Below are 18,381 nucleotides of genomic sequence, written 5' to 3' on the forward strand. Positions count from 1 at the left end.
CCATTTTCTGGCAGGACGGTGCTCAATAACTGAACATTCTGGCCAGGTGCCTGGGATTTGATTGTCATTGTGTGTATAGGTTTGGTGTCAAGCATTGCGATGGCTGCCATGTGAATAAACACCAGGAAGCACGGTTGGCATCTTGCAAACAAAACCAAGTCTTACCTGGGAAGGTGTGGGAGATCTTAGGAAGTGGTTCTGAGCTCGTTGCACTCGGCTGCTGTCAGAGATGAAACAGGTTTGTCAAGTTGAAGATCTCAACCCCTGCAGTGCACATCCTGCGAGCCAGGTCTCTTAACACCCGTCCTTTATCGGATGTTTGATGTATGAAGATGCATTAAGCAAAAGTGAGACACCTGCCTAGAGTACTGCTGAACTCCATTTTCCTTCTGTCAGATGTCCGCAGCGGTAGAGGCTTTGCCCTTCACTAACTGGAATTTCTGAAGGCTTTCACTACCTGTCTTTTTATCGTCTTATTTAGAACAAATGGTATTTTTACGCTGTTTTTCTTTTTGCGGGCTTAGAAAACTCATTTAAATCAATGTAATGAGACACTTTCGACAAAACGTAATCATTCTCACTTCCACGTGTGTTGGAGGACTGCCTGTCACGACTGGAGTGTTGGGGTTACATTCAGCCGATTTTCACACAAGCTCTCATCTTGCTGTGTGCTCTGCCGTGTTCCAGTGCTCCATATAGGTGGGCTGGTTTTGTGTCTGTTGAAGAAATAATAGGAATGCCATTTGAAAGGATTTCTGAGAGAGGCAGAAACCTTAGACCAAGTCCACCAATTCTGAAAAGAACACCCAGGGTCTGAGGTCAAGGGTGCTACTATTTTATTGTTCACAGAAAAGATGTATTTGTATGTTATTTCTGAATTTAAAGCAATGGTTTTAAAGAATTGGTGAGGGCCAGCTTGTTTCTTATAGGGGAAGACTATGTAACAGTCAAAGTTGCCCGTGACACAGTAACTCCAGAGTACCTACAAAAGAATATTCTAACCTGAGATATCATGTGGGGTACAGGTTAAGGAAAGGTCTCTTCCAGTAGCTTGTGACTGAGAGCACTATCCCAAACACAGTTACAGAAAGGTTTGAGGGTCCTTGGGTTGCCGCTTGGAGGACTAGCCTTTGTTTTCTTTAACATACATGGAAGGTGTGGTGGTTTGAATGTAATTGGCCCCCATAAGCTCATAGGGAGTGGTACTATTGGGGGTTGTGGCCTTGTTGAAGTAGGTGTGGCCTTGTAAAGGAAGTGTACCACTGTGGGGGTGGGCTTTGAGGTACCTTTTGCTTAAGCTTCACAAGAGCATTGCCTGTTGCCTTCTGATCAAGATGTAGCCATCACCATGTCTGCCTGCATGCCGCCAGGCTCACCACCACGATGGTAATGAACGGAACCTCTGAACTGTAAGCGAGCCACCCCAATGGAATGTTTTCCTTTATAAGAGTTACCGTGGTTAGGTCTCTTCACAGCACATAGAAACCCTAACTAAGACAAAGGGCTAAGGTTTTAAAGCGCACTTGCAGTAAGGAAGAACCAGCTAAGGTGATGTGTTGCTTATTCATTTGGAGACCCTCCCATTTTGTGTGGAAAGAGCAAAGATGACGCTGAATAATCGGATGTCTTGCAAGGTAGAAGTAGCTTCCTTCCTGGAGACGTAAGACCATTTGCCCAGGCTTCTCCCAACCCCACTTACATGGGTACCTCACTGAGTCCCTGGAACCCCTGCTCCTGAACGTCCTCAAAGTTTCAAAGTTTGTGACTGGAGCAAGAGAAGAATGCGTGAAGTGTCCCACTGGGCTTAGAATAAGGAAGGACCTGAAAGATTAACAGTTAATAGATGTGGAAAGAAGATGGTTAATTATAGGAAAGCTGGGAGCTCAGTACTCTTACTCCATCCCTTCCATTCTTTTCCCAGGTAGATTAAGGAACTTCAGTGTGGGGTGGGGGTGGGGGTGGGGCTGATTTTTTTTTCTGTAGGAGAAGGGAGGCACAGCTAGCATTTTATATGGTGTAATATTTGCTGATATTTTGGTGTATCCAGGCTGTTTTCAGAGACTGTTAAAATCATCTTGATTGTGAGGAGTTGCTAAATGGAGCTGTTAAATTGTGCTTTACGAATAGCGTTTAGCCTTGAAGTATCCGTGAGGTCTGGCATCGTAAATGATAACATCTATTATCTAGATGCTCTATATCCATGTCACACCTAAAGGGGGAATATTAGACTGGGTTTGAATTTCAGTAGAGGCAAAATATATTAGTAATATCCTTCATCGTTAAAGGAGACCTCTGCTGCTGGCAGCCACCGAGTGTGAAATCTCGCCTTGCTGAGGATGTAGCAAGCCAGAGGCCAGAAGTAAAAATGAGAAAGGAGGATTCAGATTGCTGGCGATGCAGCTGATATGTCCTAGTGTAATCCTGTGTGAGCCTGCTCATGTTATTAAGTGGTTTATTTTTGTACATGTGTTTGTATGTGTATTCACGCGTGCCTGCGTGCGCGTGTGTGCGCGCTCGCCTGTGTATGTGTGTGTGTGTGTGTACATGCACGATGCACATGGAGGTCAGAGGACAACTTCAGGTGACATTCTCGGTGATACCTTCACCTTTGAGGCAGAGTTTCTTGTGGGCCTGGAGCTCATCATTTAGGCAGGCTGGCTGGCCAATGAGTCGCCAGGGATCCTCCTGTCTCCGCCTCCCCAGAGCTGGGATTACAAACCGGTGCCGCCACGCCCTCCATTTTTTTAAATGAGTCCAAGGGATTAAACTGGGGTCTTCCTACTAGTAAGGCAATAGAGGTTAGCGAGTGAGCCACCACCAGCCCCACAGTGTGTTTTACCTTATAACTACTGCACTGACCACAGCTCCTGAACTTGCAAACTTGAAGATGAAACTCAAAGAAAAAGCAAAGCAAAACAAAGCATGACCAGCATGATGGCTTCAACAAGTGAAGGTCACTGCCTCCAAGCCTGACCCAAGTTCAACCCCACACGGCAGGAGAGGAGAGGGGTTTCCCACAAGTGCACCACGGAACATACCACCACCCCACCACCCCATCCCTCCCGCATGCACACACACCTGCAGCATGATGATAAATGTAATTAAGTTTTATTTCTGGAGCTGAAGTATAAGTACATCTAAATCCCTGAACTCTGGCTTGAGGCACCTGTGTGGCGTCCTGGTTCTCTGTAGCCCTTCTTGGAGTCACTTTGCTGTCTGTCCTCTTCCTCTTCCCTGCCAGTGTGTTTTAAGACTGACAGTACCCCAAGTGGGAACCGCCACACTTGCTGTGTTTGTCTATAGCCAGAGTCTGCAGAGTCTGGCCCTGCTGAATAGGAACCAAGCCAAGTTCATGGCCTGAAGGACTGAACCCTAAGTCATTGTGCTTAGATACCTATGGGATCTGTTTGATTTTCCTTCCATGGATCCTCCCCTTGATCGAGGCCTCTATGGCAGTATGATGGCTGATAAGTCTCTTCTTGCTGATGCCATTTTCTCCATCTGAAAAATGAGGCGCTTGATGATAACTCCCTATACTATATTCTAGAAAAGGAGCGACAGGTCCAGGGAGCCCCTCATCTTGTCTGTTTCCTTGGCGTTGGGAATGCAAGTGTGCACACCTTACCTGTTTTGGGTTCTGACTTTGGTTCTGGTTTTCACATGACTTCTGGGTCTCGATGTCAAGGCCTTATTCTTGTGACTTTTTTTTTTGTCAGCTGAGCTGTCTTCCTAGCCCTTTCCTTTAGGTTGCTCTTGTTTCCATGGTACTATAGATTCAGACACGCCCAAGTCCTAGTTTCCACCATTGAAACAACCTGTAATCTGGAGAGGACCGCCCACCATGAACAAATAAGTGCAGTCACGTGTCGACAGGGTCACTGCAGTATCTTTGGAATTAAACTGGCACCAGTGGTCCCAATAACACATTTCTGGAAGTAATAATAGAATCTAGAGTGAGCATACGCATAGCCAGCTGGTGAATATTTTAGATTTATGGGTCGTAAGATGTCTGTCACAACTCCTACTCCTCAACTTTGTAACTCCACAACTGTTTTGATGGGATGCGAAGTGTACGTAGACATGCTAAGCAAACGTGTGTGGCTGTGTTGCAATAAAACTTTATCCATAAAAACAAGCCTGGGACTGAATTTGACTCACAGCTTGCCTGCCATGCAGATGTAAGTCATCTCACTGAAATAACCGAGATATACCCGAAACAGTCATCCATGGGAATGTTGATGTTGACCTGCAGTCACCAGCTATTAGTTTACTGCCTCTTTATGAGTAAAGGGGAATAGGTTTGGTTATTGGATATGGGGAACCAAGAAGACATTAAAAATGAGTGTCTGAGGATGGGAGATGTTATAGGTAATGTAAGCGAATTAGAGACACTTCCCTGTCAGACTTCAACTTGCTTGGGACTAATACTGTACAGAGGAAAAAGTAAGGTAGAGCCTTTTATGTGTTACCAGCTCTCAGTGACGTTCTTCCTCAGAGTCCTGAGAGAAAACACATTACAGGTGCAATGTGTTTTAACATGGCCGCCTTGCCATAAGATTGAGTCATGGGTCCATTTTTCAGTAGATTTTTACAAGTATCTCCCTTAGATGATGAACTAAGTTTAGTACTGAATACTAGAAAGAAAGGATAGAAAGATACCCATTCTGACTGGCTGGTGTTCTTCCCAAATCATGACAGGAAATAGTAGGTGGTTTGTGGAAATGACACCAGGTACACTTGCAGCTTGTCACATAAGAGGGAAGGAATAGCATAGAGCTCTGGCAGATTTGATGGTGGAAACTTAATAAATAATTAAATAAAAGCCTGGCGTTGGTGGAGCACGCCTTTAATCCCAGTACTCAGGAGGCAGAGGCAGGCGGATCTCTGTGAGTTTGAGGCCAGCCTGGTCTACAAAGCGAGTTCCAGGACAACATTCAAAGCAATACAAAGATAGCCCATCTCAACTCCCCCCCAAAAAACAATAATACTTAAATAAAAATAAATAATATTGTCACATCATTTATAGCAGTGGCTTTTGCTCTTCTTAATGCTGTGATCCTTTAATACAGTCTCTCATGTTGTGGTGACCCCCACAACCATAAAATGTTTTTTTGTTGCAATTTCATAACTGTAGTTTTGCTACTATTATGAATTGTAATGTAAATATCTGGTATGTGACCCCTATGGGGGTCATGACCCACAGGTTGAGAACTATTGGTTTATAGAAAGCTAAAGTTAGCAGGAAGGGCCTATTAAAATATCAACAGTATTAATTTCTCTTGGCTTTTGGGGCACCTTGGGTATCAGACACCACTCTGGGCACTTTGCCTCCTCGTCCTAGTCTCTTCTCCCAGCTGTGTTTCTGAATCTTGTGATTTCTTCCACTCTAAAACCCAAAGGCATATTCGGGACTGTGCCTTGTTCCCAAGACAGCCCTGTTTTTCCTGGATTCCCCTCCAGGGTCAGGTTATTTCCTCAAATTTGTTCTCTGGGAGACTCTTAAGTTTTTCTGTCCAATATGTTAACCACTAGCCAGGTTGCATTATTATTAATCCCTTGAAACTTGCCCTGTCTAAATCAAAAGATGCTGCAAGTATAAGATACATACTGGGTTTCAGAAACTTGGTATGACAAGTGTAAGCTCTAGCACAAATCCTTATGACTTAATCTCCTGTTGAAGTATTAGTTCAGATATTTTTAACTAAATAAAATAAACATAAATTAATTTCATTTGTCTCGTCCTTATCTTTTTAATGTTAATTACATACTTAACTTACAGGATGACTAGTCCTATGCTAAAGGACTTTTTTTTTTAATGCTGCATATTCCTTTACCTACTTTCAAGTGGTCATAAAAAATATTGCTGTACATGGTGAAAACACTAAACACAATAAAAGATGAAATAAGATGGTGGTTAACTAAAATTAGAATAAGCATTATCTGTGATGTAATAAGATTTTAAGTTGTAAAATGTACATTTAATAAAGCATAAAGTTTCCCAAATAAATCCCGTACAATTTGTATCCCTTAATTTATCCAATCCATGTCAGAAACACTTCAGGGGTGCAGAGTGTTTGAGCTACATTTGCAAGTGATCAGGATCATTAACCTTTACCGGTCTGCCTTTTGTGATCGACAACATCCTAACACCAGCCCACAGTGCTCTAAGCACTGCCAAACCTTCTGCTTAGGAGAAACATGTACAGAATGGAAAACTCAGTAGTCTGTGGCTTGAGGGGCCTAGACGTCCGTCGACAGGAAGCTCTCAGAAGCAGCGCTGTGATTTGACTGTGTCCTCATCCTAGGAGGATGCTGGGTCACTAGGGAGGTGAAATGAAGCCCAGGATCTGCCCTAGTCCTCCGTGTGTTCCCCTCAGAAACCCTGGTACCTTCCGGTGAGGAATTCTCTAGCTCCAACACTGATTTCAGATGAGTCACGAGGACAAGAAAGACACCTTTGCCCTCCTTCCTTGTTGTATCACAGGAGCCTGTGATAAGATGAGAGAACACGGCTGTCTTCTCCTTTCCTTAGAGTACAAGCTCCCAAAAGTCAGTGCAGTGCAGGATATTTGGGCATGGCTTAGAAGTTTGAGGGTGAGATTCAAAACTCTCGCGTGGGGACCCCCACACAGGAGGGGGAACAAAGGGAGAGAGAGAGAGAGAGAGAGAGAGAGAGAGAGAGAGAGAGAGAGAGAGAGAGAGAGAGAGAGAGAGAGAGAGAGAGAAGAAATAACTGCCTAAATTCACCAGCCTTTCTCTGAACAGGTCTGCCAGCTACAGACAGCGTTCTTCCCAATCCTTTAGCTCTTCAGGAAGAGCTGTTGATCCAGAGCCTAGGGTGACCTGCCACGTGACTGTTTATACTCATATGCTTATCTCAAACTGTCCGTCAGTTAATTGAATTTGTTAAGGCTCCCAAAGGTCCGTAGTGAGGAATCAGGATACTGATTCTGAGTCCCCCACCCCCCCACTCACTCACCCCCCCACTCACTCACCCCCCCACCCCGGGAGGGGGGAGTTATATTCTAGTTACTAATTGGAGAGACACATCTTTTTCCTCACACGAAAGCAACTGAGAGTATGTCCGTTTGGAAAACACAACACTTCCCAGTTTATCATGTAAAATGCGCCTAATACAAAATCGGCGATTCTAGCCGTCCTAGCTAGAGATGTTAGACACCTCTGTGATAGTATGTAACGATTTCTGCTGTCTATCAACAGAGCCTGTTCATTCCTCCAAAGCTCTGAGCTATTAAGCAATGGCCCTTCATTCGTCCTGTCCCACCTCCAGCTCAGCCCAGGGCCTGGCAACCTCTGTTCTGCTCACTGTCCTGTGAATTAATGTGTATCTGCCCTTTGGGTTTATTTCACGTAGCATAAAATAATCAAGGGTCACCTGTGCTGAGCATTCGTCACGTCCTTCTTTTTATGGCTTGACAACATTCTATCCTCCATTTGCATCCCATGCTGTTTGTCTGTCCTTCTGTTGACAGACACATGGACTGGTCCCACTCTGTGGCTACTGGAAGTGTTGTTATCAGCATTGACTTCTAAATACCTGTTTTTGCTTTCAGCGAATAAGGGTGTGTATGTAGGCCTGGGATTACTGTCTGTGCAATAATCCTCTGTTTACCCTTTAAAGACATTTTCAGATTCTTTCCACCATGGCTACACTATTTGACATTCTTAGCACTAACACATGAGGGTCTCAGCTTCTCACAAGCTCACTAACACTTGTTATTTTTGGTGTTGCTTCCAGTAGCCATCCTAATGAGTGTGAAAGAATTACTCCCCGTGGTTTTTATCTTGTTCCCTGGAGACTTAATAATGATACTGACCATTTTTTTCTTTGTCTCATTTGTATGTATTCTGTGGTAAGACATCAACTAATTTCCTTCTGTGTTTCAAAATAAACGTTTTTTTTTAAATATTGATTTTCAGGACTTTTTTGTATATTCTGGCTATGAATCTCTTACACGTGTGTGTATGTATGTATATGTGTGTATGCATAAAATCTGTAGATGCTTCCTCCATTCCATATCCCTCTTTCCACCCTGTAATGGCAGTGTTTGAAGTGAACAAAAGGTTTAGATTTCACCTAACCTTCCATCTCTTTGAGTCGCTGTGCTGATGAAACTATGAGAAACCCAGTGTCATCCAAATGTTTCTGTCTGCATTCCTGTAATAACTTTAGAGAGCCAGCTCTTAAATTTCAGTGGTTGGCCCAGTTTAAGTTATCATGCGAATGTCAAAGTAGGGGGACCATGGCTTTCTTTGGCCGGAGTAGATGTAGTTTTCTAACTGTCGTTCTTGGAGTGGCTACCTTCCTCATTCGAGGTCCGCTTCCGGCCTCTGCAGGTACCGAAGACACAGGTGCAAATATACATACATAGAGGTATATAAATTAATGAAATTCTCTAAAGGGTAACCTATTTGAAGGGGAAGCAACCTGGAGGTGGGTCAGACCCCAAAGATCACACCTCACAGGGTCTCCCAGCCCAGTCCAACCATGTGATCTCCCAGTACATGTACTTATTGTATAATCCCTGTCTTGTATGACATTTAGATTTGGCTGAGATGAGACATATGTAAATGAGATGCAAAATTCTCCAGATGAAATTCAAAGAGGCTCCTGAATGTGGCTTGTTGTTCAGTGGCCTTTTGGGAGGACCAAGGAGGTGGAGCTGGCTAGCTCCCCAGTGGGTTCATTTGCTACTTTAAGTGATGTCTGCATTTGGTTTGAATTTAGCTTTGTGTTGTTTTCTTTCTTGAGAAATGAAGCAATGTCAAGGGTATAAACTGATATTCACACAGCAATACATAATTTTATGTTTGTGTGTCTGTTTAAGCTATGTCTTTTGACAGAGCTGGCTGAAACCCTTAGTTATGAAGTTAAAATGTTCTTTGTTCCATTTGTAACCATATACTGATGTATTTCTCCACGTGTTCTTTTGCTTCTCTCTCTGTCTCTCTCTGTGTCTGTCTCTCTCTCTCCCCCCCCTCTCTCTTTTTTAAGTTTTCCAGTCATGTTTTTGTTGCCTACCCTAGGAAGATCTGTTTTTCCATTTATCAAAACAAATGGCAAGCTAGGGACCATTTAAAGTCGTTTTCTTAGTTAATAAAGCCAATCTCCTTGTTCTGTTATGTTAAAAGTACATTATCTTTTTATTGCCATTTCTGTGGGGGCAGGTCTGTTTTCTGTCTTAGCTTCTCAAGCTGCCCCCACTCACTCACTGTGTAGACAATTACAAAATGGCTATGGGCGGGGCAGCTGACTTACAGTACCAGCCATTCTCAAAATAACCACAACAGTGCAATCCTGATGTGCCATTTACGTCACACTCTGTTTTCATGAAATAGTTTGTGGCCTTTTCATTTCTATTCCTGATAGAATCTTGCTCTCGCTCCTTTTAACCGGGCATTTAATTTGTTTTTGTTATTAATATTTTCCACTACATGTCTTGGCCTGCCTCCAGTAAAACAGCTTTGATGGGGGGGGGGGAGCAGGCATTAGAAAAAAAACCCAAAGATCTTCCTCCTCTTCCTCTCTCTCAGCCTTGGTTTCACTGCAAATGTGTCTGAACTACCAGAACTAACTCTGAGCCCTGGAGAGGGGTTTGGAAATACAATGGGACACACAGCCACAAAGAGGAGGGATTGATAAAGTTGATGAGCGACTTCGGAATTTTAAACAGTTCAACCAATTTGGGCTATTTAGTCACATACCCTGCCTGCATTTTTCCTTTTACAAATGTCTTTTCTGTATAATGTCTTGTAATTAGAACAGGAAGTCATTGAGTAACTGTAAGATGAATAAGAGCACTTAACACTGAAAGGAAAATTACCTTCCGAGAAATTATATTCTTTTTTTCCCCCCTGCATGTTACAATGTTGGTAATGATAGTAACAGCTGTAGCTACTCTTATCTGTAGATTTTTTTTTTGTGCTGGTGTTTTCTGAAAAAAAAATTTTTAAATCATTTTCAGTAATAATCAAAGATGAATGGACAGAAGATAGGAAATGCCTAATTATGACAAATATTCTGTGTCACAACAGAACAGCAATTAAATGGAAACGGTGTAATTGTCAATAGCATTAAGAGCTGGAAGCCTGCCAGGTACCTAAAGTTGAGGCTTGGCTTTCAGTTGGTTGCTAGGAGCAGGCAAAAAGTATAAAGGTTTGAGAAAGGAATGCCTGATGTAGGGAAGTGACAGGGCGGCCCGGATCCCTGGGCCAGCCCTTCCCATTGACACGATTTTACTTACATTGTTTCAAAAGTAGACAGTCCGTTTTATAACTCTAGCAAATTCATCAGTTGCTTGGGGAAGGGGAAGAGGAAAGGAAACTGTGGGTTGTCTGTTAGCGTGAGGGACATTGTGTTTCAAACGCAGCCTCCATGCAGATTTGAAGTCTTTTAAGTGAAAAATCTTTAAATGTTTGTTTCTGTTGGCATCCAGACACATTTGCCCTAATACGATTAAGAGAACGAAAGGGCGAAATACTTGGCAGAATTTTCAGCTGAGGTAATTAGGGACAGGAAAGAACATGCATATTTTTTCCACCAAGCTCTATAAAGTCCTGGTGTGAAGGGTTTTATGAAGTTTTTTTTTTCAGGTTTACTGATGTTAGAAGTAGACAATGGTGATTTTCAGTAAACATATAGTGTGATGTTTCCTAAACAGCCCCCCAACCTGCCAGGAGGATAAAATTATGTTTCTGCAATGCTGTGTAAGAGATAAAAGCAAATTTCTCCTCCAGAATGGACGTTTTCTTGCACATTTGGCCACCATTAACCATTTTAAAAGGAGAGAGAGAGAGAGAGAGAGAGAGAGAGAGAGAGAGAGAGAGAGAGAGAGAGAGAGAGAGAGCACATTATGGATATTTGAAAGTCAACACTCCCAGTAATTTATTGTGCTTGCCACTTCACGCATCTCTTTATACAAAGACAATTTGAGCAACTGGCAGAATGAATGCTTGCCCCACCCCCACTCCCCTCCCCCCTCCCCCACCCCCACCCCACTCCACCCCACCAACCCCACTGGATGAGAGCCGGTGTACAGTTACTGTTTGACAAGGCAGGGTGGAGTCTCAGATTATAATTACAGTTTCTCTGTGGAATTCTGTTTTGGACTTTGAAAAATATATAAATAAGTGAAAAAATTGACACTGAGAGAGGTTAACAAAACGTGTAATTATGATATAAGCACGGGATTAGAGCCATTTTGGTGGAGCATTACAAGCCGTGTACTTTAGGTATTAACTTTTAATAGGCAAAGCGCTCTTTATGGAAGTTGAAGCAAGGTTTAGTGATTTGGTCTCTTATTCCCTTTGAATATTTCACTTAAAAATAAGCATGCTCATGTTTTCAGTGGGGAGGGGGGACCTGAGAAGCAGGATGACATTTTAATAGAATATCGTAACTGTTGTTTACAATATCAGTCTTGATTACCAGCAAATTATCTTTTTAAATTTTTTTTTCTGATCATTTTCTTCTGACTGAAATAAAAACGTACATATAACTCAAGGAACTAGAATGTTCTAGAAAAATACTCTGTAGGGTTAGTTCCTTAGTTTCTTTTCTGATGTGGGTGTGGTTGAAAGAAAATCATTGTTCCGGGAACACTTTGTTTGTCTTTTGCTAAACAAATGTGCAATTTATCCATTCTTTGTTCATTCTTAGATTTATCTACTAGAGCTCTTGTGAAACACAAAGGGGAAGATTGCATACCATTTATTGGTGGCCTTGCTTCATGTATCAGAGTATTTATGGGTCTATGAAAGGAGAAAGGAGGAATGGGTTAGCTGTGGGATTTCAAGAAGAATTCTTGAAGGGACTGTTTGCCTTTATTTGTTTCTCTTTGTACTGTTGCAAAATAAAACATGCCAGCCATTGAACAGTCAAATATTCTTATGGCTGTGTCAGAGGAAGCTGATTTAATGTACAGGCTTAGGAAGCAGTTAAGAGATCAGAGACCTTAAGATCTGCAAGTCCTTGCAAAGTCTTCCTTCCGTGTTTTATATGTTCTTCATCTCTCCCCTTTCCCCTCTGCCTCCTCTCTCCTACGTGAAAGTCTCTATTAACTTCTGTAAGAGTCAGAGTTTTTCCTGGGCTTTCTCTGGTTTTATAAATATGAAAAGCAATCCCTCTGGGAATGTCTAATTACAAGGTTGGAAATTTGCCCACATCCAAACAATGACAAAATTCTGGTCCAAATGGGTGGTTCTGTCCATAAGCAACAGAGTTAGCAGAATTTTTGTTTTGGCTTTGCCAAGGGTTGCCACATTAGACCAGACCCCAGCTGTGCCTTTGGCCTCTTGGCGTAGAAAGAGTTTAATGAGAGAATTGGGGACAAGAGTATTAGGCTGGCAAATATAAGAAACTGGCTTCCTCCATCTCATGGGTAGAAAGCTGTTACATGAAAATCACATTGATAGTTTGAATGTTTACAGGCCCTCAAATCATACTCTTGGAATAATTAACCAAATGGTATTATTCCAGAGTGAAATGATTCTGGAACATAGGTAGATGAAGTTATCAGTTCCCTGTGAAAAGGAAGTCCCAGGTTTTACCTAACCAAAGCTTTCTATTCTCCCTAATACTACAAATAAGTTACTACTAATAACTTGATACATTTTGTCATAATGCAAAGTTAGTCAAAGAAGAAATTAAAGATTAAAAGGTTGGGTTACAGCCTCTTCCCATCACTTCCAATATCATGGAGATCCCTACCAAGTCACTTGGGTGGCAACTCCAGTTTTGTCACCCCTATATTGGAGGATATTCACAAATTATAACATTTTTAGGGTCTTTGTGAGGAACAAAAGTTTCATTACTTCAAGATTTTTCTAAATTGTAGTATTTTTTTTCTTTGGTACTGGAAATAGTATTAGAGCCCTGTCTGTCACTGAACATACCAACTGTGACTGGTCCTTTGTGGTTTTGGTGAAGGTCTTGTCTGTTACCCTGTTTTAATTTGGTGTCTTCTGTGATACCTACCCAACAATTACAAAAAAATAACAGAGGCAAGTGAACTTAATCCCAGATATTTTTTCAAGCAGTAGTAGATTAGAGAAGAGAAATAAAAATAAACACATGTGTCTGACTTTATAGGTATATATATATGTATATGTATTTATGTGTGTGTGTAATATGTGTGTATGTGTACATATAAATGTAGGATGACCATACATATTAATATATATGCATGTATGTTATGTATGTTGTATGTTGGTGCCATATAATGCTAATATAACATGTCATACACAATGTACTACATTATAATATGGTATGGTATGCATGTATAATATGCATTTTAAATACATAACATATATTATGCATAAGTCATAAATACATATGTAGCATGTAAATATAAATCTTTTAAGTAATACCTATAATACAACTCTGCTTTAAATAGATGTATTTTAAAACCCAAACTAAGTAACTCACTGTAAGTCTATGTGTTAAAAAAAATCAGACTTGCAATTACTTGCTTGGAAGTGTAGAGCTCAAGAACTAAGCCGAGTGCTTGTTAAAAATATAAATTCCTGTATTCCTATCTTAGAGAATCTGAGTCAGTCATTTTGCATGGAACCCTGAGTCCAACCGTTTTCAGGAACCCCATGAGATCGTGGATAGCATTCCCAGGACAACCCTGAGCAACCCTGTTCCCAGATGCAGTGGGCATACTTTGTGAAGTGGAAGTAAAATGAACAATTGCACTCTTCCAACAATTACAAGGAGTCGGAAACTGTGAGAAGGGCAGTAGGTGTTGGAAGCTGGGATGAGGTACAGACAGCAAAAGGAGACTGTGTTTAACATAGGAGCTTGCAGAGGGATGACTCTATCCCAAACAGAGAATCGGAAAGAGGGCAGCATCATGAAAAAGCCTTTAATCCCAACATTCAGGAGGTAGAGACAGGCAGATCTCCATGACTTCGGGGCCAGCCTGGTCTACAAAGTGAGTTCCAGGACATCTGGAACTATGTGGAAAAAAACTCTGTCTCAAAATACAAACAACAAAAAGTACTCAAAGAAATCGGGAGAATGAGGGGTAGGAGAGCTGTGAAGTGAACTCTAGACCCTAGAGGCATCTTCCAAGACACCAACTTTCTTGAATTCACATTTTTAACAAATCAGGTGTAGAGATGAAAATAGGATTTGGTACCAATGGCATATAGAGGCCACTCCTTGGAATAACACTTAGATATTGGGGCCTTCTGACTTATAATTTCTCAGGTTTTAACTTATCTGTAACAAATACATCTATAAATGAAGAGTTTGAACTTAGTGTGTTAGTCTGCTGTAGGAATCTCGCCTTGCTGTCGTGGCCCACTTGTCTGTGTCTCAGGACTAGTTTTCATTGGTAGACTCCTCTCAATGTAAACACACGGCCTTCTAAGTGTGCCAGCTGCTAAAGTGGCGGCCCACAAACCAGGCAGGAGTCTAAGAAGTGTAAACCATTTGAAGACATCATGCTAGAAGCAGCTGAGCATCTCCATTCATGGAGAAGGCTCCAGCCTGAAGAGCCAAGTGATGGTAATTAGAGCTACATCTGTGAGTCAGTCTCCGCTCTGCAAAGGTCACGTGCACACCTTGCCTTGGTCCTGGTTTTGTTCCATCATTACACTCTATCCCAATTCCTCTCCCACTGGTTACCAGATGGCCACAATAAGTCAATATCCTTAACAACTGTTTCACACAGTTCTCTGAAGTACAGTAAGGACTCCAAATAGTGGGTGTTTTCCCGTTGGACATGCAGATGACAAATCTGGGAACTGCTGACTGGCATGCTGGGGGTGTGGCTCACAGAATCCAAGTTCCTTTTGGTGTGGTTGCTGGTAACAGACTACCAAAGGGGGTATTGCCTTTTCTCAAGCTTAAGATGAGGGAAGGATTTGGCCATGTTGAATCTGGGGTTTGCAACCGTTCACAAAACATAACGGTTTAGCACTGGGCATCGTGATCATTTAAGAGGAAGAGTCACGATGTTTTTGAAATGTTCTGAGCAAAGATGGTCCTGTCCCTTGAGGATGTTAGGGGGGCCTTTCATTATGATTCTCTGGGGTGTGCCAGGTTACCAGGTGGATTTGAAACGCATTAAAAGATGGCAGTATGAATGTGGGGGCAAGTGAAGATGGTGGTATCAATCAAGTTGGGGCAAATCATGCTGTCATAACAAATGATCCCCTGGATTGTCATTATAAACAATGTGAGCATCATTTCTGCTGTGTTTGCCTCTATTTTGGATCAACCAGGGGTTTTCCTCCATGTTGTTTTAACTCCAAGACCCAGACTGGCAGAGAAGCTGTTGTCTGAGCATTCCAGAACAAAGACAGAGAGACACTGTGGTCCGTGGCACACTGGCTTTCAGGCAGCCACTGCTTCTGTCAAAACATGTCTGGAGCCTCCTGGACTCCCAAGGGTGGGAAGTACAGCATTCTTCCAGGCCCATAAAGAGAACACAGGATGTTTACTGAGCGCCAGAGCAGGTGGTAATACTCCTTAGATCTATGGACGATTTTCTAGGGTCCAACCACGAGTTCATATTCATGAAAACACACACTTACTCACTCACACACACACACACACACACACACACACACAATGTTTAATAAATCTAAACCAAGCAATAATTATAAAGAAACTCACCAAAGTTTCCCTATCACGGTGACACCAAGGGTTAAAAAAATTTATTGAAATCTCTGGAAGGAGTTGTTTGATTGCCCTTAAATAACTCCAGCATTACTTAATTACTTAATACAAAGTGGTTATACTCAGGGGTGGCCTCAGGCTTTGAAGGTGGGGAGCTGGGTTTGGAAGGGGGGAATATGGATGATTCTGGCATTGCCAGACCATGGTAAAGATGAGGGCATTGCTGAAGAAGACAAAAGTTGACCACGGAAATTAAGTCACAACTGTGAACTCTCTCTTGTTGGTGTCACGAGAGTAATGGACTTGTTTTCTTTTCTGTCTAGGGGAAGATGAGGAAGAAACCAATGTGATTGTTCTCAGCTACCCTCAGTACTGTCGGTACCGGTCCATGTTAAAACGGATCCAGGATAAGCCATCTTCCATCCTCACGGACCAGTTTGCATTGGCCCTGGGGGGCATCGCAATGGTCAGCAGAAACCCCCAGATCCTGTACTGTCGGGACACCTTTGATCACCCGACTCTCATAGAAAACGAGAGTATATGCGATGAGTTTGGTGAGTGTTTGTGTTTTCCTCTGCTTGAGACTTGTTCATGTGAGTAGATGTTTTCAGTTCATGGCATGAGCAGTGCTGGGAAGCAGGGCTTGCCCTCACCACGTAACTCCACTCAGTCCCCTTATAATTGCAGCACGAGGTGTCCTCACGTTCCTGGTAGCCACTGTTTACTACAGGCGAAAGATGATTATCATGTGCTCCTTGTTCAATATATAATTGGAAGGTGCTTGGTGAACCTTGAAGGTGGACTTTGAGATTGAACGCTTTCATGTTCTCCCTTAGAGGGCTTTGGTTATTTAACTACCGGTTTTTAAATTTTCTAATTTTATAAGGTGCTATAAGAATGTAAAAATTATAATATTCAATACTGTAAGGTAGATAGAAATGAAAGATTGACAGATGGACTGTTAGATACATACATACATACACACACACGCGCGCGCACGAGTGTGCGCGTGCACACACACACACACACACACACACACACACACACACACACACACACACTACAGGTGTACCCTGGCCTTTAAATTCTCATACATATGCTGAACCCCAGCCTAGCTGACTAATTACATGGCTTCTCAGCAGAGGGCCTGTCAGACAACATATCTCATCTTTGGAAACCTTGCAATGTGCACCGTCAGTGAAAGCAAGCTGAGACAGTGTCATCTTCCCTTCTACATCCATTTATTGGAGAAATTGCATCATATCCTTGGTTCTCCATTGACTGGGTGTTCCTATGCATACAGAGATATGGACACCCCCACTTGTCTTGGAATCACCTTCATAGATGGTATGATGGTGCCCTGTTCAATTCATCAGGAGGACCAAGGAGGAAAAGAGGTTGAGACCTGGCTTTGAAAGTACATATATAGACTGTACTGATGCCCTCCTGATCCTGTTGGCTTGCGTTGTCCCCAGGGATACCTCATTTGCAGAGTATTCAAATCCAGATTGTTCCAATCAGCTCTAAGATACCTCTATATGGTTCTGAGAGTCTACTGTGGCCTCTCTAGTTTGACAGTGTGTGCCTTTGGGAGCTCGTAAGCCACTACAAAGGACTTTGTAAGTAGATGTGTGAACCAAAGAGGATCTAAGATGAAGGGGTGGAATCTGATGGTCCAAGGAGGCAAAAAAGGGGAACAACAAGATCTAAGCTCATTGGTGTCCAAAGGCAGTAGCAACTATGTAAGAGCAGGTGTGTGCATGTCACATGGTCTGTGTGTGTGTGTGTGTGTGTGTGTGTGTGCGTGGATATGTGCACACCGGTTAGATTTTCCTTCTACACGGAAGTATATATTGTCATATTTTAATAGTTAAATAGCCTTTTCATTAAAGCAGACCAATGTATCCAATACAATTATTAAATACCCTTTCCTTTCAGATGAGCATTTATATATCTGTCTTCTTCATTATTTGAGAAAAAATTCACCAGCATTCCTTGCTCCCAAGTCCTGTGTCCTACTTAGCTGACCAAAGGGTATCTAAATTCCTAACACTGAATAAAGCTGAGATAATGTTTTTCCCTTACTTAAAAAGTACTCAAAGTTAGTCTTTAATAATGTAATAAAATGAAAGAAATGTTTTATCCTTTTTGGCTAATTTAAGAATTATTAGTCATTAAGTTTCAAAGTTGTTCTGTCTAGAGTTCCTGGCCAATAATGATCAGTGATTGCTGGCGCATTCCTAAATGAATTTTTATTGTTCCTGCAAACATGAAGCATCTCCATGTGAATGTGCTCCTGAACTTTCTTTTGGCATACCTCTTACTAAGTCCATCTTTCTTCTCTAGCCTCTGAAAGTAGAAAATTACTTTTGGAATAAGGGTTCTTGAAGAGGTTCTAGAAGGGGAGTTCAATGATGAGAACATCGCCACACTGCTAGCTTGAGTCTCAGAGGGTTTACTCCTTTGACAGTAGTTCATGCAAACACATAAGGCATGCAGCCTATCTTGACTCCATTTGAGCACTTTCACCCGTATGTGTCCCCCGCCTCCTTAGGTACACATCTAAATTTCCAGACAACTACTTTTTAATACCCCCCCACCAAACTGGTAATATGTGAGACTGACTTGAGTTGAGGTATTTGTTAAAAACCTGGTATCGGTTTCTCCAACCAAATAACAGTTGGTAGAACATAAATTTAATTAGTGACTGGCATTAAGCAAATGTTCCT

General features: G+C 42.1%; 1 protein-coding gene and 1 long non-coding RNA gene across 5 annotated transcripts in view; one reads left to right on the plus strand and one right to left on the minus strand.

The window, feature by feature from the left end:
• The window catches only part of LOC121134353, a 55,883-nt gene extending 54,471 nt beyond the window's left edge, over positions 1-1,412 (minus strand). Inside the window, exons 1-2 of one of the 2 annotated variants that reach the window (XR_005871445.1) lie at positions 1,287-1,412; positions 166-716 (exon numbers count right to left, since the gene is read on the minus strand). This is a non-coding gene — a long non-coding RNA (uncharacterized LOC121134353). The remainder of the gene's footprint in view (positions 1-165; positions 717-1,286) is intronic. The other variant, XR_005871446.1, reaches the window with a different exon arrangement.
• The window catches only part of Arid5b (AT-rich interaction domain 5B), a 172,959-nt gene that overhangs the window by 67,568 nt on the left and 87,010 nt on the right, over positions 1-18,381 (plus strand). For all 3 annotated transcript variants that reach the window (XM_005070801.4, XM_040732479.1, XM_040732480.1), the window contains one exon: positions 15,976-16,206. In XM_005070801.4, the coding sequence (XP_005070858.1) occupies positions 15,976-16,206 (231 nt within the window). The remainder of the gene's footprint in view (positions 1-15,975; positions 16,207-18,381) is intronic.

The sequence above is a fragment of the Mesocricetus auratus genome, unplaced genomic scaffold, assembly GCF_017639785.1.
Source record: "Mesocricetus auratus isolate SY011 unplaced genomic scaffold, BCM_Maur_2.0 Super-Scaffold_100027, whole genome shotgun sequence".
NCBI classification, from domain to species: Eukaryota; Metazoa; Chordata; class Mammalia; order Rodentia; family Cricetidae; genus Mesocricetus; species Mesocricetus auratus.